The sequence below is a fragment of the Cydia strobilella genome, chromosome 14, assembly GCF_947568885.1.
Source record: "Cydia strobilella chromosome 14, ilCydStro3.1, whole genome shotgun sequence".
NCBI lineage: Eukaryota > Metazoa > Arthropoda > Insecta > Lepidoptera > Tortricidae > Cydia > Cydia strobilella.
In genome coordinates, this window is record NC_086054.1 from 317,135 (window position 1) to 341,505 (window position 24,371).

Below are 24,371 nucleotides of genomic sequence, written 5' to 3' on the forward strand. Positions count from 1 at the left end.
CGCTCGAGATAACGAAATTTCCATTTTCTTGTTTCGCGATAGACTCTCAAAGTGGCACTTTGGCGCCCCCTACGCAGAGTTTCGCGTATTCCCTATTTCGCCTGTGTACTTACTTTTTCCAAATTCTGAGTTTCATATTATGTGTTTATCGCTTCAAGTATAAGCAAGTAGGGTCACACACTAGTAACCCGCCACTGAAGTTACGCTCTTTTGTCTGTCAGGATGTCAGGTGTTAGTTTTAGTTGCTAACAAAAGTTTTACTAAGACAATAGAGCGAGTAGAAGTTTAATATGTAACACTTCCAAATCCATATTTTAGACCACTTGTTGGCTGTGGAAAAAGTGATAAAGCAGTTTATCTCGATGCAAGCTACAGGTAGTTAAATTGGCGTAAATGAGGTAATAGCTTCTCGTGTTTTTCCTGCCTACCTGCCTGATAACTGATAAGATTTGACGTCGACGTATGTTGCCTATAGATGTGGACTGATGTAAGAACGTAGTGCAATTTTGACATAGGTGTTTATCAACTTATAATTAATTAGTGGCTTACTGAAGAAGTTACATAATTGTCGTTTTTTATTTTTTTTCCCACTCACTACTGGGTAATAAAGTCCTCCCCTTTCTTCTACCAATTATCACGGTTTGGTGCATGCTACCGCCACGCCAGTTGCTGCAAAGTGCGTCGATGGCGTCCCGCTTTATCTTTTTTGGTCAGCTTCTGCCCTGACTAACGTTCAAAATTTATTGAAAATGTGTGTGTAATTCTTGAAACTGATGAATGTATGGTGATAAAAAAATATCAAAATCAAATTTCAGCTGTTTATTGTTTATAGAACAAATTTACATATTTATTAATTTACTACGAATCTCATAATTTTATTTATATTTGATGGTGCAGCTATTGTGATTTTTCGTTTTTGGTCGACCAATAGTTATTCATGATATCTCGCAAAAAAATGGTAAGACTTCAGGACTTTTATTTTTATGTTATTGGCATCTGTTATCTATCAGTTAACTAATGCGCCTATAGCCGCCAAATGGGCGCCAATATCGCGCACACAGTCTACGCATACATTAAATTGCACTAGAACAATAACAGTGCGATAAGTGACATGCACTCACTGTGTTAAAAACTAGAAACATTCATTTATCAAGAATGCATTGTAGAAATGTAGATAAGCACTTAGTATGCTTTTTAGGGTTCCGTACCCAAAGAGTAAAAACGGGACCCTATTACTAAGACTCCGCTGTCCGTCCGTCACCAGGCTGTATCTCATGAACAGTTGAAATTTTCACAGATGATGTATTTCTGTTGCCGCTATAGCAACAAATACTAAAAACAGAATAATATAAATATTTAAATGGGGCTCCCATACAACAAACGTGATTTTTTTGCTGTTTTTTTTCCGTAATGGTACGGAACCCTTGGCCGCCTTGCCCGGTTTTTTCTTTTCTTTAAATAAATTAGACACTGACAACGAAATTTTACTATGAAGGAGGCAAACGAGCAGACGAAGCGCCTGATGGTAAGCGATTACCGTCGCCCATGGACACCCGCGACACCACAGGTGCTGTACTTGTGAGACGGGCCAATTCGAACAATGATCTAGATATCCATTAGAAATGAAACAGAAACGATAACGAGATATTTAAGAAAGTCAAGTCAAATTTGACATTTTCACGATTCCGAATGTCCTCTTGAACGATCTCTTTAAGATTTGCTTAAGATATTACTTCGTCTTGTTCTCGTATCTAGTAATTATCACGTTGTTCGAATTGACCGGTGAGTCCCGTTATAATATACATACGATACGATGGATAATGCATAGCGCGGCTCCATAAACGTTGCTCCAAGGAGACAATTCGAGTCGCACTCAGGTTTAAAATTAAATAAATTAAAATATTGTCGTAATAATATAAACGTCGTTAGCCACTTTAGCCAGGCGGTAACGATTATTGAGTATCGTATAGTACAGCGGCCAGATGGCCTAAAACACCATTCGATGTGACTGGACAGTATACTACCGACAAGTGGTATCGTTGTGTTCGGTAGAGTCTACTGAGTACGAAATAACAACTTGTCACTTTCTAAGAGCGTGGGGGGGATAACTGTGACGTCACAAAATCGGCAGTACAAAGTTTTTAAGTTTTTTCTTTTAAACATACCATGTGGGGTACCAAATGAAAGGGCTTTGTGAGTAGATTACAAATATATAACAATAATAATAATATATATGCGCAATAATTCAGGATTGTTTGAGCAATAATGAGTTGAAAGATTGGTTTGCGCTGTTCACTTTTTCTTTTACGGCTTTGAGAGTTCCGGACGGTGTCGGTCACAGATCTTTAACTACGCAGGTTAAAGAGAATATTGATAATTGCTGCCTGTACTTTCCTGCTGAGGTCGGTCTTAAGACAGGTTCACTTTACCGGACAATAGAGGCGAAGGTGCATGATGGAGATTTGAGGGGGGCGGTCCGTCTTCTCTTCTCTGATTCTACTCTCGCGCCGGCTAATGGGGACACACTGGAGGCTTTGGTCGGGAAGCACCCATCACCTTCAAGGCAGCTGAATTTTCCCCCTGAGCCTGATCTGGCTAGTCCATTCCTGACCGTGACGCAGGAGGAGGTTGTGGGCGCTTTGGGGTCCTTTTACAATGGGTCTGCTTCTGGGCTCGATGGTTTGCGCCCCCAGCATCTAAAAGAGTTAACCTCGGTGTCGGCCGGTGATAATGGGGGGAAACTCTTGGAATCTCTTACAAGGCTCTGTAACTTCCTTTTACGTGGCATGGTTAATCCCCAAGCTTGTCCGTATTTATATGGGGCATCCCTGTGTGCTTTAGCGAAGAGGGATGGTGGGGTTAGGCCAATTGCTGTTGGGAACACGTTGAGGCGCCTTGTTTCCAAGCTTGCTTGTCGTGCAGTCAAGGAGGAGATGGCGGAATTTCTTCAGCCGTGCCAGGTTGGTTTTGGTACGCCTTTGGGGTGTGAGGGAGCCATCCATGCAGTGCGATCTTATGCTATGGCTCCGGAAAATGATTCCGGGGTTGTTTTAAAGGTGGATATTAAAAACGCTTTTAATACTGTAGAGAGAGATGTAATTTTGAGGGAGGTTAGGGATCGTGTGCCTTCGTTATATCCCTACCTTCATCAATGTTATTTCTCCCCCACCAATCTCTTCTATGGCACTAATCTGATTGCATCACGGGTGGGTGCTCAGCAGGGGGATCCGCTAGGGCCTCTTCTTTTTTGCCTAGCCGTGCAAAGTATTGTAAAATCATTATCCTCCCCGTTAAACGTATGGTACTTGGATGACGGGACGTTAGGTGGTGCGCCAGATGTTGTGTTGGGGGATGTGCGGCAGCTTGTGCAGGCTTTATCAGCCATTGGCTTGCAAATAAATGCTGAGAAGTGTGAATTGTTTCTTTGCAGCCCAGATGCTATGCATTCCATAGCTGATTTTGAAGCGATTTTGCCCGGGGTGAAGGTGGTGGAGAGGTCATCGCTGTCACTCCTTGGGGCGCCGATTTTTCCGGAAGGGGTTGGTCAGGTGGTCCAGGAGAAGACCGTGGCGCTTTCAGAATCTATGAAGCACTTGCAGCATTTGTCGGCGCATGTATCTTTGGTGTTGTTGCGTAACTGTTTATCAATTCCACGCGTGACATACACTTTGAGAACGGCGCCGACGTGGATGCATGGGCAGGCTGTGTTACGGTTCGATCAGATACTACAAAACGGTCTGGAGTCTATTCTTAATGTCAGATTTGAGGAATCTCAGTGGTGTCAGGCTACTCTTCCCATACGACATGGTGGTTTGGGGGTGCGTCGCATGCATGATGTGGGACTTGTAGCTTTTCTGGCTTCCTCGCATGCATCGCGGGGACTAGTTGCGCGCATTTTGTCCCTCAATGAGGTCGACGTCCACATGCCTTTTTTGGGTGCTGCGTTGGATGAGTGGACTGTTCGCTGTTCTGGCGGTACGCGGCCGGACGACCTTGGGGCTCAGAGGTCGTGGGATGACGTTTTATGCCGTCAGACGTATGAGCAGTTGCTGGAAGGGGCATCAGGGGTAGAACAGGCTCGGCTGAAAGCGGTAGCTGCACCCGAGTCTGGGGCCTGGCTGCACGCCTTACCGTCGTCGCACTTGGGGACGTTGTTAGATAACGATTCCCTAAGGATTGGTGCTGCGTTAAGGCTCGGGTGTAATGTGTGCGAGCCACATTTGTGCGTCTGTGGGGTTATGGTGGAGGCGAACGGGCACCATGGATTGAGTTGTGTGCGGTGTGCTGGTAGGTTTCCTCGTCATCATGCGATTAACGATATCGTTCGCAGGGCGATGGTGTCGGCAAACCTGCCGTGCGTGTTGGAGCCCCAGGGTCTTAGTCGGACGGACGGGAAGCGGCCTGACGGTCTCACCCTTGTTCCTTGGGCTAAGGGGCGGAGTCTGCTGTGGGATGCTACATGTGTGAGCACATTTGCGGCGTCACATCTTGCACAGACTACACGTGCGGCTGGGGGGGCTGCAGAGAATGCGGCGAGACAAAAACATGCCAAGTACTCAAACTTAAAGCCGGTTTATGATTTTGTCCCTCTTGCTGTTGAGTCAGCTGGGCCTTGGTGTTCCGAGGCGAAGAGTTTTGTGAGGGATCTGGGTAGGCGCTTGCGGGATAGGGGTTGTGATCCTAGGTCTGGTGCGTACCTGGTCCAACGTATATCTTTGGCGGTTCAGCGGGGGAACGCCGCTGGTATTATGGGGACGTTTGGGCCGGGTACTTACCGGATTAGGGTTTAGGTTTGCTCTTTTGTGTTATTATTATTGTACTCATAATTTTTTCTTTGTTTTCAATCAATGTTGACGATGCGTGTTGCAGATAACTTACGTGTAAACGAACGTTCTGTTTTGACGAAACCTGAGGTGGATGAGCTTATTGTAATGTGACGAAGCCTGCGCTGTGGATCTGATGGTATGCCTTTTTGTTTTTTTGGAATATATAACATACTCTAACATTTTCACTAGTTGGTCTAACAAATTATTAGAAAATGATCAAAAATTTTACAATTCAGAGTTGACTTTGAACTGCTCTAAATTGAAAATGACTGAATGGATTAGTCCCGTCGTTGTAAATAATAACATCATTTATAATTTGTTAACAGCATAGTCGCTTTGTTAAACCCGACTAATCCCAACGTTAGGTTTTCTTTTGTGCCGGAAGGTCAGATGACAATTGACAGTCGACTTCTAAAAAAATCTTGTCTGTGCTAATCCTTGAAATAAGGTTGCCGAGCGGATTTCGGAAGTCATTACGAACTGTGGCAAAAGCCAGGCAACGCTAGGAATTATTTCGTTTTTGGCATGATTATCTACACTTGGCGCGGCTTAAATCTCTCACGGCTTTGTTTGACAAATAAGGTATTCTTAAGAAATGAGATTAACGCCGGTAAGTTCCAGCCACAGAGTTAAAATTTAAAATATAGGCAGAGCAGAGCGACAGAGGTAAAGTCGCTGAGATGACACTGTGAGTGTTCTCACGCCGAAATTCTCTTGTTTACGTGTGACACGAAAACGTTTACAGCTCAGCATTGTCCGTTCGTCCGTCTAAGCTAACTTTGCACGGACATGAACAGAACAACCGCGCTTGTGCTGTATACAGCAGAAAAAATCTTTTCCCCTCACTAGCTCGGAAAGCCGTCTTTTATCCTTTAAAACAAGCGGGGAAAAACGCATTTTATCCACTAGTGGGGAAAGTAATTTGACCTTGGATGGAGCGTGTTTAAGTAGCTTGACAGATAACAAAACGTAAAACGCTCATAATAATGGTTCGTTCGATATTAATTATCATTAAATAAATGGTTTGAGAATTTAATAAAAAATACCTGATTTAGCTTTATTTAATGATTTTAAGTCATAAACCTTAAAATTCCATAATAAACGTTTGTTTTTTAATAATTATGTTAAATATAATTCTGAACGCACAAGTTAAGTCGATGCAATTTCAAAACGCATCATTGACATTTCATACGTCAGAAATGTCAACATTGTCAACAAAAATTTTACTTAAAAACTTCTCACGTAAAAGTACAGAATTTCCGAGTTTTTTGTTATAATATCGTAAAAAAATGAGTGATTCCAGTTGATGAAGATGATCTAACGCCTGTGGATGTTGCACTTTCCTCGCTATAGTGAGGGGAAAAGTTTTGTGTTACACACGGGTGCAAATGTATTTTACTTCTCGTGTGTTAAAACACTCGCGGGTAAAATACAACTTTGCACCCTTGTATAACAAATAACTATTCTCAAAAAAAAATCTACAAAAACAAGACTAAAATTCGGCCAAAATCCTTATCATACACAGACAAGTGGTGAAGTATCTATCTGTACCTCTGTCATTCTTTCAACTCTGTAGTCGCTATTTGTGCTTAATCCCAAAGTGTCTAAACGCCGAAATTGTAACCCTTGCAGTTTGCGACACGAATTGACGTGCGTTATACGCTCATACGGTTAATTGCTTGTAATTACTGTAACCGCCGTTTTATCTCGATTATCGCAACAGATCATACCATGACACGCATGCATTATTGCTAAATCCTATACTTTAGACTTAACGGCTTTCTAGTGTAGTCGGCAGTGACCCGTGCAAACGAAGCAGGCACCGCGTTCGAATCCTGGTCAGGGCATTTATGTGTGTTTATCACAGATATTTGTTCCTGAGTCCTGAGTTATGGATGTTTTTTAGAGTTCCGTACCTCAAAAGGAAAAAAAACGGAACCCTTATAGGATCACTCGTGCGTCTGTCTGTCTGTCTGTCCGTCTGTCTGTCTGTCCGTCTATTTTCTCCGAAACTACTGGACCAATTTAGTTGAAATTTGGTACACATATGTAAGTTTGTGACCCAAAGATGGACATGTAACGTAAACATATTAATTTTAAACACGGGGGCCACTTTTGGGGGGTAAATGAGAAAATTAAAAAATAACGTTTAACAAACTATATCGTGTTACACATCAAATGAAACAGCTCATTGTGAGAATCTCAAATATATTTTTTTTATAATTTTAAGATTAAGAGTTTAGAAGTTATTCAAGAAAATAGGCAAAAAATGACCATTCCCCCCTTTATCTCCGAAACTACTGGGTCAAAATTTTTGAAAAAAACACAAAATAGATCTTTACCTATAGATCACTGGAAAACCTATTAGAAATGTGCAGTCAAGCGTGAGTCGGACTTGATTACTTAGTTTTTGATCCGACCCCTACGGGTTTTTTAAAGACATTTCACATAAAAAATACATTGTTTAAATTGTGTAATGTACGGATCCCTTGGAACGCGAGTCCGACTCGCGCTTGGCCGGTTTTTTTGTATTAACGTAACGTACGTCTGGTACCCACAACACGAGCCATTGAGCTTACTGTGAGACTAGGTTGATTTGTGTATGATTATCCCTCATTATCCCTCCCTACTTATAAAAAAAAACTCTGTACATTGCGATATATTGTTCTCAAGATGAAAAACTATAACGTAAATGATGACTGTTTACTGAACCTTGAAGGTCTTGATATTATAGGTATTTATTTATTTATTTTATCATTCGGAAAAGTATCAGATGGTTAGACACGCAAATTAATTACCAAATAATAGTCCGGTTTCACTGTGATTTTGGAATAAAATAGAATATAAAAAAGTGTATTTGGAGTAAAAACATACATCATAAAAATAACAAAGTAATTAATAACAAGTACTCCAAATAGGATGGTGTATTAATTGATAGACACGGCACTGGTTTCCAGGGCACCCAAAATAAAAATTCAATTTTTTTTCTAAGGAACTTGGACAAATTTTTCTGAGTATTATGACAAAGCTGTTGTCATATTTTATGTCGTAAGAGAGACCCCACACTATTGGCGCCTCCTGACTCCAGCGGGCGCAGCATGGTTCCATTTTTATCGCCACTATGCCCGTCACTTTCGCACTTACATACTTGTTAGAACGTGACAGGCATGGTGACAAGGGATAAAAATGCGACCGTGCTACGGCCGTTGAGCGTCGTCGTCTAGTCAGCTCTATGGCTGCTGCATGCTCGACGCAACGTTGGCGCAACTGCGTAGTGACACCATTTTCCATAGCATTGACTAGACGCCTGACGCCGACGTTCAAAAGACGCTAATAGTGTGGGATGGCCCTGTGGAATAGTGAATACCCACCCTAGACCCTACTCATAGTGTTGTGTTCCTGCTGATGAGTAAGGTTGCCAGCGCTCAATGGGGTAGAGGAGTGTTAGGCTCGGCAACGCGCATGTAACTCCTCTGGAGTTGCAGGTGTACATAGGCTACGGAGACTGCTTAACATCAGGCGGGGCGTATGCTTGTTTGCCACCGACGTAGTATAAAAAAAACACGAGGCAGGCAGACACCACCGACAAAATTTTTGGCGGTCTGCTCATTCAAATATCGATGTTATCTAAAGAAGCCGTGATATCGTCGCAACGTCAAAGGCAAGTCGTCCGAAGACGTGTAGATGTTCGCGGAGATATCGCGACATACAAGGCACCGGCCTCGATATTAGTTTAAACACACGAGTATCAATCAACTCGATCAACGGATTAATTTCTTAGTCGCAAAAACGAATGTGCTGTCGTCGACATTTAACTTAGTGCTTATAAACTTTATTGCAAAGAGATACGGTCCACTAATGGCCAGTTAATAGTAACACAGTAGGTATTGTGTCGGTAATAGGTACATGCGAACCTGCTATGTTGTTCTTTTTAGGGTTCCGTACCCAAAGGGTAAAACCGGGACCCTATTACTAAGACTCCGCTGTCCGTCTGTCTGTCTGTCCGTCCGTCTGTCTGTCACGAGGCTGTATCTCATGAACCGTAATAGCTAGCTAGCTAGACAGTTGCAATTTTCACAGAAGATGTTTTTCTGTTGCCGCTATAACAACAAATATAAAAAAGTACGGAACCCTCGGTGTGCGAGTCCGACTCGCATTTGCCGGTTTTTAACCCAATAAGAACGTCGTCGACGACGATTGTCATGGTCACTCATATACCTCATTAGCTGTTGTAAAAAAATGTGGATTGGAAAAAAAGGGGTTAGGTACACATTTAACCGTTTCAGTATTGTTATTTGAACTTTGCTGGGCTCACCGCGATGTACTACACCTTTTCTATAGGTACGATTTATAAAAGCAAGAACTCAGTATTACTTACTAGGAGTTATTAAGTAATGGTTCCACAACTTTTGAACTTTACCATTAAACTGCCTCTTTAGCTAATCATAATCGTTTCATAATCATAATCATAATCGTTTATTGCAACCATAGTGTTACAAGGTGTTGGTTCTTTTATTAGACAGTAACATGGATCCGACTAGGGCGTTGCAACATTTTAAAAAACCTTAATTAATCTAAAACTAAGTTGTACACAAACATAAGACGAAGATAGAATATAGAAATGTAATATAACATATCGAACAAATCACATAAAAAGTCGATCAGGTTTGTTTTGAGGATCAAATTTAATGTATGTATGTATTGTATATAAGTGTTATTGTCTTGAAAGAAATACAAAAGTCACAAATACATTACGAATGATGGACAGTGCTGGCACCCGCACTTTACTGACCAAAACGTTTGCTAGGTTGCGACTAGTAAGTAGTACCGAGCACACGAGCGAGTCATAGTCTCAAGGATTCAGTATAAGTACGATCTTCGATTACTCGCAGTTGTTAAGTATCCACAGATCCCTTGAAAATTTCAACTCTTAACTACGCTATACATGAATAGCACGGTTTTGCGCGAATAGGGTTGTCATATGAAAAATTGAACCGTGCAGATGCAGACAAAAGTTCGGAGACCGCCCTAAAAATCCTGACATTTCCTGTCTGTCATTTTTTCAACAATTTACCGTAATCATTCATTCAGTCATTACCACGGTGAAGTTTAAAAGCGTCCATTAAATTTGCCTTAATCAAACATTTTTGTGGGCCACTAGACTCACCACCTGCTGCATGTACATACATGTAAGTAGTATGTATGTATAAGTATTGTTATGTTATTGTAGTTTTAATATTAATAGGTATTTACTTTAAAGCTATGTAGTTTCCAATTTAGTATTTTTGCACCTCCTAAATAGTTTAATAGAACCAAGTCCCGTAAGATGGTCGCCGACATCCGCTAACAATATGGCACAACAAGAAGAAGAAATAGTTTAATTAATATTATCATTTCTCCACTACCTAAAGGTTGGTCTGGAAGAGTTCGCTCTTTAGCGATAAGACCGCCTGTTGTTACCTCTGTCTTCATGTATTATGTGTGTCTCTCTGTAAATGTTTTATTGAGTTTGTGCATTGTATATGAGTGTAACTTACTTGCAATAAATAAATTATTATTATATTATATACTGTAGCTACAGCATCAACTTTCCTTTCCTCTGCCCAACTCCTTTAAGCTAGCATCTAATGGTTAGTGAGCTTTCTAAAAAACCTTGACACACCAAGTCCTGACGAGAGACCAAAAACCCTGACATGTCAGAGGAATACGTATGGCAACCCTATGTGCGGACGAGTTTTTGCTCAACTTCATTTTCGATAAAGCATTCGACATTCCATACGAAGGTCTCTGTACCCGCCCTTCTTGTTTCGTATGTTGTCGTTTTGCGTGTGTCGAGCAAATTGGAGGGCTCATGTTTACCTGTGTACCTGTGTTCGTGTTTCCATTATGCCAGTAAATTACTTGTGACATTTCTGCGAGCGAGCCGTAGACGCAAAACGATTTTAACTTACGTGATTTGAAATAGTATAGGTATGTAGTATGTATAAAGTAATTGTACAATTGAAATAGTATATTTTATTTAAAGCTGTGTTGTTGTGTTGTACCTTAGTTGTTGTATGAATGGAATTAATTCATAATTTCTCCATGCAATTTCGAACCTCACTGTACAAGACACTTTTTTTATTTGGAACTTTTTACAAGCTTTTTATTTAACTTGCAATGTACCTATGTAAGTATGTATGTAATATGTATATAACATGTTTGTAAGGGTCAAATCTTGCAAGTTAAATTTGACCCACATCCCGGTTTCCGATGAAGCTGAAAATATGCATACATATGTAAGTCGTGTGACAAAGCAACATTGTGGTACCATCGAACTGATCTGATTATGAAGACAGGAGGTGGCCATAGGAACTCTGTAATAAAACAACGCAACCTAATTGTGTTTGGGGTTTTTAGATTGTCTCGATGAGTATTAGTTGCCTGTGGAAAAAAAGTACAGTCAGCGATAAAAGCTTGCACCAGAAATGACATTTTTGCCTAAAACTTATTATGTTATTTCTACTCAGAATTATGAGCTCTTTCGATCCATATAGAATAACATTCCGTATGATGGTAACGGAATGGAAGGATAAAAAAATGTATGTATGAAAATTTTGAAACACTTTTTGTCCTATTAGGATCGAAAGAGGTTGTAATTAGAAATGGTGTACAACTTGAAATAAAACGGCCCATGTGATAATATCTTGTTGATCTTAAAGGATGAGTACATGCTCGTATATACTAGGAATTACGATAAGTACGATATAAGAGAGTATACGATAGCGATAAACGTGACCCGCAGTGACATAGGTTATCGGCATCTTTCTACGTCCTTTGTCACGTGTAAACGCCGCTTTACCTAAATACTTTATCTACAGAGTTACAGACCATAAACATGTATATAGGAACGTGAAATAGGTTAAGAACATTAAAATCGTTTGCCCCTCCATAAATAAATCTTAAATTGCAACATACTGAGTTCTCGCTGGCAAGTATTTTACAATAACTCTTTTTTTTAGCAATGAAACAAAACAATTTACAGTAGAAGACAGAAAGTTTAAGGAACATTAAAATCGTTACGCAATGATAATTTACACTTTGAAAGACTAGACTATATACACACAGATAACTAAAAGTACCCTTAAGGGTCACGATACTCAAGATCAGTGTCAAAAAGGGAACTGTTTTATTTTTGTCCATGCGGTACCTTATTACTTTTCATTTTATTTTCAATCTTATTTTCAAAATAATTAAAAGTAAAATTCTTTGTGCAGCACTTTTAAACGGCTTGTACAAACTAGAGCTGTTTAATAGAGCATTCAAGTGACTCGAAGTCTTATAAGTAAATAAAATAAGTGTTCAAATAAAAGAATATTTAATCATTGCTACCGTGCCGCGGATGGGGAATAACTTATAATTAGAATGCGCGGAACCTCAATTTATAATAACATCCGTTGCGCGACGCGCCCAAAATTCTCGATCACACAAGGAAGAACGGTTCACAATCAAAAACCAACTCGTATACCGATATCCTGAACCAATAAACCCGAAAACCTATTGAATACTCAATGCAAACCGTTTGCAAAATAAATTAGTTATAATAACTATTCTATGTGCCTTCCTGGGGCTCAAAATCTGCAATATCTACATACCATGGCAATTTATTTAGCGGTTTAAGCTTCAAGAGGTAACAAACATAGTTAGTTTCGCATTTTATTATAAGTACCGCATGTCCAAGTCTAATGTGCATTTGGAAAACATTATACCATGAACGAAAGAAATGTTATTTGTTATGATAGTGCCATCCGCGAGTTCCCACGCGTCGGTATCAACATCAACAGCCAATGCCACAGCGATTAGCGGAAGCCGCCGGATGTGTCATTATACAAATCTCGTGCCGAGCATAAACATGAGCTACTCTATGCCATAAACTCTGATTTTCGATTGTTGATGCGATGTTCTGTGTTGCGTTGTTTCCGTGTCGAACGAGGAGCATTTTTGTTTATATATTATATTATAGGACATTCTTACACACATTGACTAAGTCCCACAGTAAGCTCAAAAAGGCTTATGTTGTGGGTACTTAGATAACGATATATATAATATACAAATACATAAGTACATATAAAACACCCGAGACTCAGGAACAAATATCTGTGCTCATCACACAAATAAATGCCCTTACCGGGATTCGAACCCAGGACCATCGGCTTCACAGGCAGGGTCACTACCCACTAGGCCAGACCGGTCGTCAAGTTTATGTTCATCACTGAGAAACATTGATGCGCTGGTGGCCTAGCGGTAAGAGCGTGCGACTTTTAATCCGGAGGTCGCGGGTTCAAACCCCGGCTCGTACCAATGAGTTTTTCGGAACTTATGTACGAAATATCATTTGATATTTATACCAGCCGCTTTTCGGTGAAGGAAAACATCGTGAGGAAACCGGACTAATCCTAACAAGGACTAGTTCCCCCTCTGGGTTGGAAGGTCAGATGGCAGTCGTTTTCGTAAAAACTAGTGCCTACGTCAATTCTTAGGATTAGTTGTCAAGCGGACCCCAGGCTCCCATGAGCCGTGGCAAAATGCCGGGACAACGCGAGGAAGATGATGACTGAGAAACATTGATGTTTAATGTAGGTATGTGTGTCTGTAAACTGTACACAGATACACATAACTAACCCCCTTGCAAGACATTTAATTTTTATTTGCAGGAGGTAACAACTAAATATCTACTGTATTATAGTCCGACAAGAAATTGTAGAAAATTATTGATGGCGCCACTTCCTACACGTTCCTACGTAACTGTCACATTTTTGACGTAAAATGCTTAAACATGGCAACAATTTAGTATGGAAATTTTTCAGTTTCAGTTTATTTAATTTCTACAATTTTATGACGCACTATAACTGTGACAATACGTTTTATTACTCAAGTAAGTAAGTAATTTTCTTTGAATTTGAATTGTTTGCGGTTCAACAAAAAATATTCTTAATAGACACGAATCAAGATTCAAACATCGTTAAAAAGGATAGAACTCTTTGCATTTAATTATTATGCATAATATATTTACAAGAATCTCAGGTTCGATGAGACCTCCTTCCCTTCCATATAAGGAGGGAAGCATTCCAATCCAATTCTTGGCCAATAGGATAGATGACAAATTTTTATTAATGGTATCAATCGATCAGGTTTATTTTTAGGATCAAACGTCAATATGGGACCTATTGCATTAAAGCAATACGAAAGTCAGAAATGATAGTCAAACCCCGACCGTCGTACTTCACTCGCGAAACGCTTCTAACAAAACGATAAGTGAACGTGACGTCAAGTTCACTGAGACCCCATTTTGAATGTATCGACAAAATAAGAAAGTTTCGTTTTTATCGGTGAAATATTGCGTTTATGTATATAGTTGTTGTACAATATTTTTTTTGAATAAAATGTAAGGAATCGAATGGTACCGTTACTTTTTTCCTTTTTGGAAGTTGAAAAATTATTTAAATTTCGAAACTTTCCTGTATTTTTGTATTACTTCCATATATTATTTTAATATCTACATTATTGTGATAAATTGCTCATTAGCTATCTATGTTACTAGATTTTTTTATTAAATTCAACATGTGTCATCATCCCTATATTCCCGGTAATGCCATTCCCGCCTCACATCACTATATTGCCATAAACATCACTCATAGACAAATTTAGAACATTTATAGCGGCCACCCGCGCGTTCGCGGACCATCTAAGTTACGACTGCCGTGATGGCTCCGATGATGGAAGCACTCAGCTAAACATCCTTATGTGAATTGCGTTTCAATGGAACTAACTAGTCATAGTCATAGTCATTTATTTATATAACAATATACATTGCCTTTGAATTTCACATTATATCACAATTACAATTTTATAAATAACAATTAAAAACTAAAGTACTACAACTATCTAACATAATAACAATTTTAACTATAGTTAATAAATAATAATTCCCAAGTCTATGTCAATTCATCTAAATTAATTATTCGTTACTATTAATTATGTCAGAAAGAAAGAGAAAAAATAACGATTTATTAATACTATATTGTACTCTGAGCTGACAAAAACTCATCAACAGAATAGAAGCACTTCTTCAACAAATAAGTTTTGAGTTAGTAAATTCTAGTGTAAACTTAGAAGGAAAATTATATAATAAATACGTTATATTGAATTAAAGCTGACAAACTATACCGATACCTGGGGCATTCCACGAGAATGTCTACGAAATGCTTTTGCCTTGTATGGCAGCTAATTTAATCACATCCGTAAAGCTCGAAAATATGCTGCCAATTTGTTAGCAAAGTTATGAAATATTACTAGACCCAATATCATTCTCTCAGCCTTTTCAGAACTATTAGAAGAACGGCGTTTCGAGGGACATTCTCGTGGAATGTACCACCTAAGGATGCAAACTTTCGAGGGAAAGAAATATCGAGGAAAAAAAATATCGAGGAATATATAATACCTAAGGATACACTCGGATAACTCGGATTTACTCGATAGAAGAGTCATTTCAAATGTCACATTTGTCTGGATTTATGAGGTACCCATTATTGTCCATTATTATATCGTAATATTTATGTGTGTGATAACTGACGCTCTCATATCTTAAGCAGTTTATTTTGTCATCTCGCTCGTTATAATGATTCTCCATGGCTTGTAGAATGTATTATAGTGGTATTATACCACCACAGGATTAAGTCTAAAATTTAAAACTCGCGTTTTGAACACATACTAAAACATACTTATATTATATATGTTATTATATTTTATTATATCGGTCGGGTCTACCGTGAATTTATTCTGTTACCTTTTCCGACATTTCGTCGCGGATTACACTGGACGTGGTCGCGCGGTCGCGGATTAACTGACGAGTCTTTTTAACCCGGTACTTACTTAAAAACCGTACAAGTGCGAGTCAGCCTCGCCCACCGAGGGTTCCGTACTTTTTAGTATTTGTTGTTATAGCGGCAACAGAAATGATGTATTTCTTTGAAAATTTCAACTGTCTAGCTATCACGGTGCATGAAATACAGTCTGGTGACAGACAGACGGACACGGTCTTATTAGTAATAGGGTCCCGTATTTACCCTTTGGGTACGGAACCCTAAAAAGGAGGAGGTTCTCAAATTATCGTAATCTTCTTAAAATAATTCTCGGTACAATTATATTTGCTTGCGTAACGTCTTGATAATAGAGGCTTTGTTCAGATATATGTGAACACCTCGGCCGCTTCGATATATCTGATGGTGGCTGTACGACAGTGCTCGATCTAATCTTGTTCATTCCGAGCTTAGTTCATTGTCCCACGAGGATACAGCAGATTTGGGTCAGCCGTCTGCGGGACAATCATCTTCTGTTTATAGTTTGACAAATTGTGATTTTTATTGTTTTAGTGCTGTGTACAAAACTTCGTGCTACAGAGCACTAATAAGCACGTTTTCTCAAATAGTTTCACGCACGTAGATAACTAAAATTTGGAATAGTTATAGCAACAACTAGCTCTAACCATCATCATCAAATCACCATTACTGTGTTAGTGATTTAGTCAAAATTGTCTGAATTTTATGAAGTCGTAATCCATTAAAGCATATTATACGTGTGCACGATACACTGATATTTAAAACAAATGTGTGTGATAAAAAACAATTAGCGATTGTTTGGTGTCTGGTTGACGCCGTACGCTGATTAAAGTTTTCACATTCGGATATGTCACTCCATTCTCATATCGCACGACGCAGTAAGCTGCGTATGGCGTCAATCCAACTCTCAGAATATTTAAGCAAGTAAAACATGGGTACATTGTAATTTGCCTCCCTCTTCGTCATTAAAGCTACATATAAAAAGAAACCGGCCAAGTGCGAGTCGGACTCGCGCACCGAGGGTTCCGTACTTTTTAGTATTTGTTGTTATAGCGGCAACAGAAATACATCATCTGTGAAAATTTCGACTGTCTAGCTATCACGGTTCATGAGATACAGCCTGGTGACACACGGACAGACGGACAGCGGAGTCTTAGTAATAGGGTCCCGTTTTTACCCTTTGGGTACGGAACCCTAAAAACTATGCAGTAAAGTCGTAGTGCTTATAAAAGGGCAATGAGTATGTTGAAAGTGCATTTAGCACTCTATTCACGTTCTAGTCTGTGGGCGATCTAGTGGGCGTACAGTCGCCATCAGATATATCGGAGCGGCCGAGGTGTTCACGAATATCTGAACACGCCTCTATTATCAAGACGTTAAAGTGCATGTTCTGATATTTTTGAGCACCTTGGCGATTGTGTATAAAATACAGGATAACAAGCATAAAGGGCTCTTTTTCCGTGACCTGCGGGTTATCTTACAGATTGGTAACTTAATGATGGACGTGTCTGGTTTGACTGATAAATTTCTTCATAAATGGTGTTCTGTTTGTTAATAAAAAATGCACCTGCACTACGATGTAAACAAAGTTCATCGTGTACAAACTTACGTTTATTTATGGCCTGACGTTTCGAACGTGACGTTACGTTCGTGGTCACAGGCAGACTGGCGAGGAATTGTATCAACATCTTGCCGCGCGGGTTTTGCGAACTACCCGCACTTGATCTTTATTATTAACTTGTACGCAATTAAGTCCCGTGTGAAAAATGTGTTTGTTTAAATCAGTATAAACACAGTTCATCTTACATCGATTGCAGGATCTGTTAGATTACACAATGGATCAACTCATAATCATTTGTGAAGATGCTAGAGTTAGACCGAGGTAAGTCTGCAACGATTTTGATAGCACACAGCATAGCACATAGTCATAATTTTATAGAAGTTTGACGTTTAAAATAACACTTGCACTGCGTGTGCTCTCAAAATCGTTGTAGACTTATCTCGGTCTGACTATCTAAAGGACAATTTAAATCATAAGAAAATTTAAACTAACAAATACTGCATTGAAATATGTGTTTGTGTTATTTTAAGTACTTATTTAAACGGTATTGGGTAGGCAAGGTCATAAGGTCAATGTAGTTAAGACTGTGTATTAGAAACCGTGCTCCGAGCTCTTTCGTCGCTTTTAATTCTTGCTTTTGTACACATACTTGCAGAAGGTCGATAGAGCAGAAGGAGTAAAACTCTTCCTTTCTGAGTCTGTCGAGAATACGAGAGTTCTTGCCCTTTAGCTGAATAATAAATGATCTTTATTCTTTATTCTTATTTTTATTCTTATTCTTACTCTTTTATTCTTATTCTTATTCTTATCCTTATCCTTATTGTTATCCTTATTCTTATTCTTATTCTTATGACGATGACGGTCTTTACAGCAATAAATTTAATACGCAGGTCTCCCCTCATTGAGGTAAGGACCTTCTGATGCCACACACATAATAATCAGGTGCTTAACTGTGTCGGTAATAAAAGTTACGTGAGTGAAAAATGTCTCGAAATGCACGGTTTTTTCCTTGGAACTTTTCCGGAATTAATTCTTACTTGCTCGCATCCTAATCTCTTGTGGAACACAATAAAACATGGAATTAGAGTGTGCGTATGTGCTCGTCATGTGTTCGCCCCTCGGTCTATATCCGTCGGCCCACATCGTCCGTTTATAGACAGTTTTTTATTAAACCGGGGAGTGCTTGTGGGGCTCTGTTTGCCATAATATAATACACAGATTTGTTTTATTTATGAAGATTTTTGGACGCCATCACGGATTTCTTATCAATATATGTATAGGTAGTGTGTTATATTGAGAATGGATGACCCATAACGTTAATTGCAGTTAACTATAAGAATGAGAGATCCTTGAAAAAAAAGCAGCTGCTAGCGAGTGCCCTATAGCATTAAGTCCTTCTTATTTGATTTGAGGTTATATTTTTAACAATAAACATTTAAACCCGAGGTTTGAGGTTTGGTTTTCCCGAGGGGCTGCAGTATGGGGTTTTTCAAAAAAGGAGTGTACAGGTTTTTGAAGGGTCGGCAACGCGCGTGAAATATCTCCGGTGTTGCAGGCGTCCATAACTGCTTACCATCAGGCGGGCCGTATGCTTGATTGCCACCGACGTGGTATAAAAAAAAACAATAATAAAAATAAAAAAAGTTTATTTACCAAAAAATTATACATTGTTTTATTAACCTATGATCTCCACACTAGGCTAGGCCTGTCTTGTGGAGTCAGTTGAGACAATTCCAATTTTTAATTAACATCTTCCTACGCTGAAGTTTTGACATTGTGCTAATACTAGGTGATACATATAGCTTAAAGTATTATATAAAAATAGAAACTTAATCTATACAAGATTAATCACAATGAATATAATAAACCAAGAGAAGTCTGCAGCGATTTTGACAGCACACGCAGTGCAAGTGTTATTTTAAACGTCAAACTTCTATGAAATTTTGACGTATAAATAACACTTGCACTGCGTGTGCTATCAAAATCGCTGCAGACTTTTCTTTGTCTAACTCTAAGTGAATATAAAGAGGCGCTATTTAAATTTTTACTTATTTTTGGTCGTACCAGTATCCCACATCCGAAGCAAATTGGACAATGTGAAAACGCTCTTAGACTTTCCAGAAGAACGAGGTAGAGGAACGATGCGAAGTTGGATTCCACTTCCCATTCGTACACGTACTAAATTACGCTAATCAGAAGAGGAGCTGCTTAATTATTTGTTATTTTGGGGTACCAAACTAACACGTACACACAAATAATGTACATAAAATGTACAGTTTGACCTTTTTGTGCGTTATACTCCATCATAAACATGTCAACACTGGAGAAGCTCGACAGTAGTACGGCTACCATGAGTTCCGTAAATGACAGTCGAAAGTGAGAAAGTTAAGGAAAATGTATGGAGTAATTGTACAGTGCCTCTACCGGTCACGTAAAAAACTAAAAAAATCAACTGGCACCATGAGTCACAAACGTTTTAACGCGAGTTTTCGATACATGCCTAACTTCACACCTAAAACGTTCTCTTTCTAACTATATAACGAAAAATGAGCCAGAATTATTCTAGGTAAATACTTTACGCCGTTTACGCGAATAAACGTGACAGATGTCATCGAAAAATACGTGCGTTTTCGATGTGACATTTGCTGTCAACTTGGAAACAACAATATTTGAACGAAATATTTTTATTTTGATGTTTATTGCCGTTTTATCATGTTACAAATGCATTTCCGTTATTAAATTATCATTTAAATGCTTAGTTAATCATTGTAGTTTTATCACGACTTACCTAAAACACACGAAAAAACAGAAGTATTTGAACGTACGCTAAGAGTGTCAAACAGTCAAACAAGAGGCAAGTGCCCGTTTAGAAAATAATATTAAAATAAATAACTACACTGTGTAAAGTTCGGTCGAATTAAACGCCTTATAGTAAAACTTTTGTTCCTCCAAGAAAACAACCCCACAAATATAATGATGGAGTGTTATTGTTAGGCCTAATCCTATCAGACAACCTGCCATGTCTGTCCATCGATGTCTTTATGATGTCTCGATACCTTTTCAAAATGCAAGGTAAATATACCATATGATTAGTGACTAATGTATAAAGTATGAATGTGTATATATGCTTAACGTAGGTAACACCTAAATAACCTATAAACTTATTCTTTTTCAGGAGTATAACAACAATGATAGTAGCTGATGAAACTTGGAAACTTAAGTAACAGCTATGGAACTGTATGATCACAGCCACATCATCTGATGTGGCCGAATGTGCAGTATTCTGGATGTGACTTGGCCAGTAAACATCATTACACATTCAGAAATTATAAAAACAGGAAGATATCTGAAGAATATAGTGTTATACAGTGCTTTTTAAAAACTAAATAAGAACTAAAAATATGTTGGTAGTGAAAGTTAGATGTATAGTTGATAAATCACCTAAACCTGAGTAATCTTTATGTACTTTAACCGCTTCGAACTACATATCAATGCAATTTGTAAATAAAATAGGCCACAGGCAACTCTGGAAATTCTAAAAATGTTATATAGTCATAGAGGTAGATCATGCTAGATATTTAACTTTGTGAACACGCTAGAAAAATGATGTACCTTCTGGAACGCAACAATATTTCCAAGGTTGTAATAAATAATAATAAAATGAAGTGGTATTTTTTGTTTAATAGGTTTGTAGCATATTTGGTAAGTATGTACAACTAACAGTAATAACTACATCTCATACTAACTTCATATATAAGTATATAAATAAGACTATATGAGATTTGATAATTTAGATTATCATAGTAATACCATTTTTGTTTGCTTTTGCGTGGATCTAATCTGCTTGTCATTAGACCCAGTTCACACATACAGTTTCTGATACAGAAAATCATGTGTAATCAAAATCAAAACAACACTATGGTTTAGCAAGAGGTGCTTAGGCATATATATATATATATATATGTGTGTGTGTATATATGTATAACATTTAAAACTCGCGTTTTGAACACATATTAGATTAGGCCCCATTCGCACGAGAGCTTAAAAAGCGTCGCGTTAAAACCCGACGTTAGAGCTTTTTTACCGTTTCTGATATTTGTGTTCATATGAACGCTTAAAAATCACTTGTGAGTCGTACTCCCTGCAGTCCCTGCCTTGTGGAAGTGTAGTAATAAAAACACGCTTAATTTTTTAAGTAGTTTATTTGCGTATTCCGGTAAAAATGGTCGGGACTCGACTTCTTGAATTAATAATTCGGGATCGAGCTCCCACATAGTTATTTGTTACGAATGGTACGATATGCGTTATGTATTCAAACGCGACTCGGCAGAGCCATGACGATTGACACCAAAGATTGACACCGAAAGCCATCTGACAGCAGCGCCGGCGCTTTTATAACGCTTGTGAGAACAGATACACGGAGTTCCGTATGCTCAATTCAATTTACGGCCAACGCTCAACGCCGAAAATCGAACAGTGCTCGATAAAAACCGGCCAAGTGTGAGTGACACAGCGGGGGGGGGGGACACATTTTACCACTTTGAAAGTGTCTCTCGCGCAAACTATTCAGTCTAGAAAGATATAATATTAGAAACCTCAATATTATTTTTTAAAGACCTATCCATAGATACCCCACACGTATGGGTTTGATGAAAAAAAAAATTGAGTTTCAGTTCTAAGTAACCTCTAAAATCTTAATGCAGTTCACAATATACATCTACTTACCAAGTTTTAACATTATAGTTTTTATAGTTTCGGAAAAAAGTGGCTGTGACATACGGACGGACAGACAGACAGACAGACGTTTCCGTTTTTTGCCATTTGGCTACGGAACCCTAAAAAGCGCCGCGCTTAAAAACCGCCTTCGTGTGTATACATACATGGTTATCCATTTGTCATTTAAACGCTTTTTTAACGCGCGTTGAAATTACTCTCGTGCGTATGGGGCCTTATTTACCGACTATAGTTGGTTAAACCAAATTGGCAGTAAATAAAAACAAAAAAACTATACTCATCCTTTTCTTTTGGGTGCTAGTACCAGTGAAAGACAAAGATAATATGATTCTCTGTGTGTTTGAAATGAGCATGAATCTAGATTCATGTTTGACAAACTATAGCAATTTTATTTCGTATGAAGTTAGCTGCATAGTTCGTACGAGCGCGTGTTTAATAACCAACTTCAAGTATATTATTATTTAGTCGATGTGGCCTTGTTCAGTTACGCGTTTGTACTTACAATTTGTCCTCTAATTTGTTTGTAAAACTTATGAAAGTGGCTACATTAACTATGGATGAAGTCGTTTCTTGTGAAGGGAAGGGATGTGTCCACGTATTACTCAACGAAGGCAAGGTAAAATCGTTAAACTTTGTAGAAAAACGGGATATCATTTCCGCGCCAAAATCAACACACGACTTTTGTATTCTCAGATAAGTCAGTCGCATAAGAGAAAATTCTGTACGGCCGTTTACAAAACACAAGGGATTGTTGTTTTACTTCAATTAAGGCGTAAATAATTAGTGTGACAGAGAAAAATCCCTGCAACTTGCAAACTTCGGTGTTCGCTGTAGGCCCTGATATGTTTGTAAAATTATATCTAGTAGTAGTATGAGTATGCCCTGTGGGCTATGATTAGCTCGCCTCGATACGCTAGGAAATTCATTCGAGTACAAAGTGAAGATTGGACAGTTATTACGAAAACATAATATTTCGGCTTGCCTTACTCCAAAACTCTAGGCACGCCACTGATGATTTAGCCCAGAATTTTGAATTCAGAGAATTATAAACATTATATGATAGCTTAAATAATATTATTAATATTAAATTAACAATAAACACATACATATATGTATACAAGAAAGTAAATTACGTTGACCGCGTAGACGTGAGTAAATATGTCAATGTCATAACTGGTAGTTTGCTAAGGATTTCGATAGGTAATTTACTGTTTACTCATACGTTTGCTATTTAGTTCTTTAGGTGACACCTAGAGGCGCTGTACAATACTCCGATATAATTCTTGCTCTGTTTTTTAGTATACTTAGAAAGGGACAGCATTGTTTGCAGTGGAGTGAAGTTGGGCACATAATACGTAAACCGACGTAAATATGTGACGTACGGCGCGTTTATTCACTTAAAGTAAGTGAAATTTACTCTGGCAACTGATGGTAGAGGTATGTATACGCGCCAACTCTCGTTAGCGTTATTGTTATGGCTGTATGCTGCGAGCTGCAAGCACACGCACTCAATTGAATCACACATCACACTTAAGTAATTCTATTTTGTTTTAGTGGCTGTAGATTGAGAAACTAGATTGCCGAGCGTACTCCAGGCTACCCTATGTGCATAGTATAGGCAAAAATAACGTACTTATTGTGAACGTTCGAGTATCTGTTAAATATATTATACATTACTGGAAGGAAGAATAAAGGGTGATAGTTCTCATGCCCACTAAGATAAAATACAAACATAATATACTTAATTTGTTTAATAGCAATAAGAGCATAACTAATAATTAACTTCCCGCTTCTATTACCCAAACTAATTAGTACAATCAGTAGTAATGATAAAGTTACTCAAACGATCGCTGATAAACTATTGAGCTATTGCCATGTACCCGTACCGTCTCGTCTACAAAAGTTTTATCGGATTAATACTGTAATTGGGATTAATTGTGTCCCTATCGGTTGATTACCTTTTCCACTTATTATAAGGTCATTATGACGCATTTCGCACCGCGACTTTCACATCATATTTTAATCCGTTCTAGTCTGAATCGTGACATTGTCATATTTGGTAGAACGCAACATATGACTATTTTTAGATAGTTAGTTAGATAGTCAATCAATTAATTATCAAGCACACCTAATTAGTAGATGTCATTAACATCTCAATTAGTAGGTTATGTTACGTAACTTACGTTGAGTATATCTTAAAAACAACTATTCTACATAAGATTAAAATACATACCTAATTACGAGTAAGGTATGTAAAGCTGACGCTATTTATTATATATATACATATACCGTCGTCTGGTTCTGGTACCTACAACACAAGCCTTATTGAGCTTACTGTGGGGTCTGTGGGGCCTGTGGGGCTAGGCTAGTCTA

The 24,371-nt window shown here is 38.5% G+C and overlaps 3 protein-coding genes across 3 annotated transcripts in view; all 3 read left to right on the plus strand.

Moving 5' to 3' along the window:
* The window catches only part of LOC134747026 (uncharacterized), a 426,043-nt gene that overhangs the window by 48,770 nt on the left and 352,902 nt on the right, over positions 1-24,371 (plus strand). The gene's annotated exons all lie outside the window — the stretch shown is intronic.
* The window catches only part of LOC134747024 (GAS2-like protein 3), a 154,343-nt gene that overhangs the window by 3,531 nt on the left and 126,441 nt on the right, over positions 1-24,371 (plus strand). The window lies entirely within an intron of this gene.
* On the plus strand, positions 1,546-4,884 carry LOC134747408 (uncharacterized). The gene is made up of 3 exons (XM_063682032.1): positions 1,546-1,578; positions 2,358-4,463; positions 4,870-4,884. Exons 1-3 carry the CDS (start codon positions 1,546-1,548, stop codon positions 4,882-4,884), a joined length of 2,154 nt encoding a protein of 717 aa, XP_063538102.1.

Coding starts and splice junctions, on each gene's coding strand:
- LOC134747408 (XM_063682032.1), top strand. CDS start 1,546: ATGGACACCCGCGACACCACAGGTGCTGTACTT. Junction 1,579..2,357: donor ACACCACAGGTGCTGTACTT/GTGAGACGGGCC, acceptor TTAACTACGCAG/GTTAAAGAGAATATTGATAA.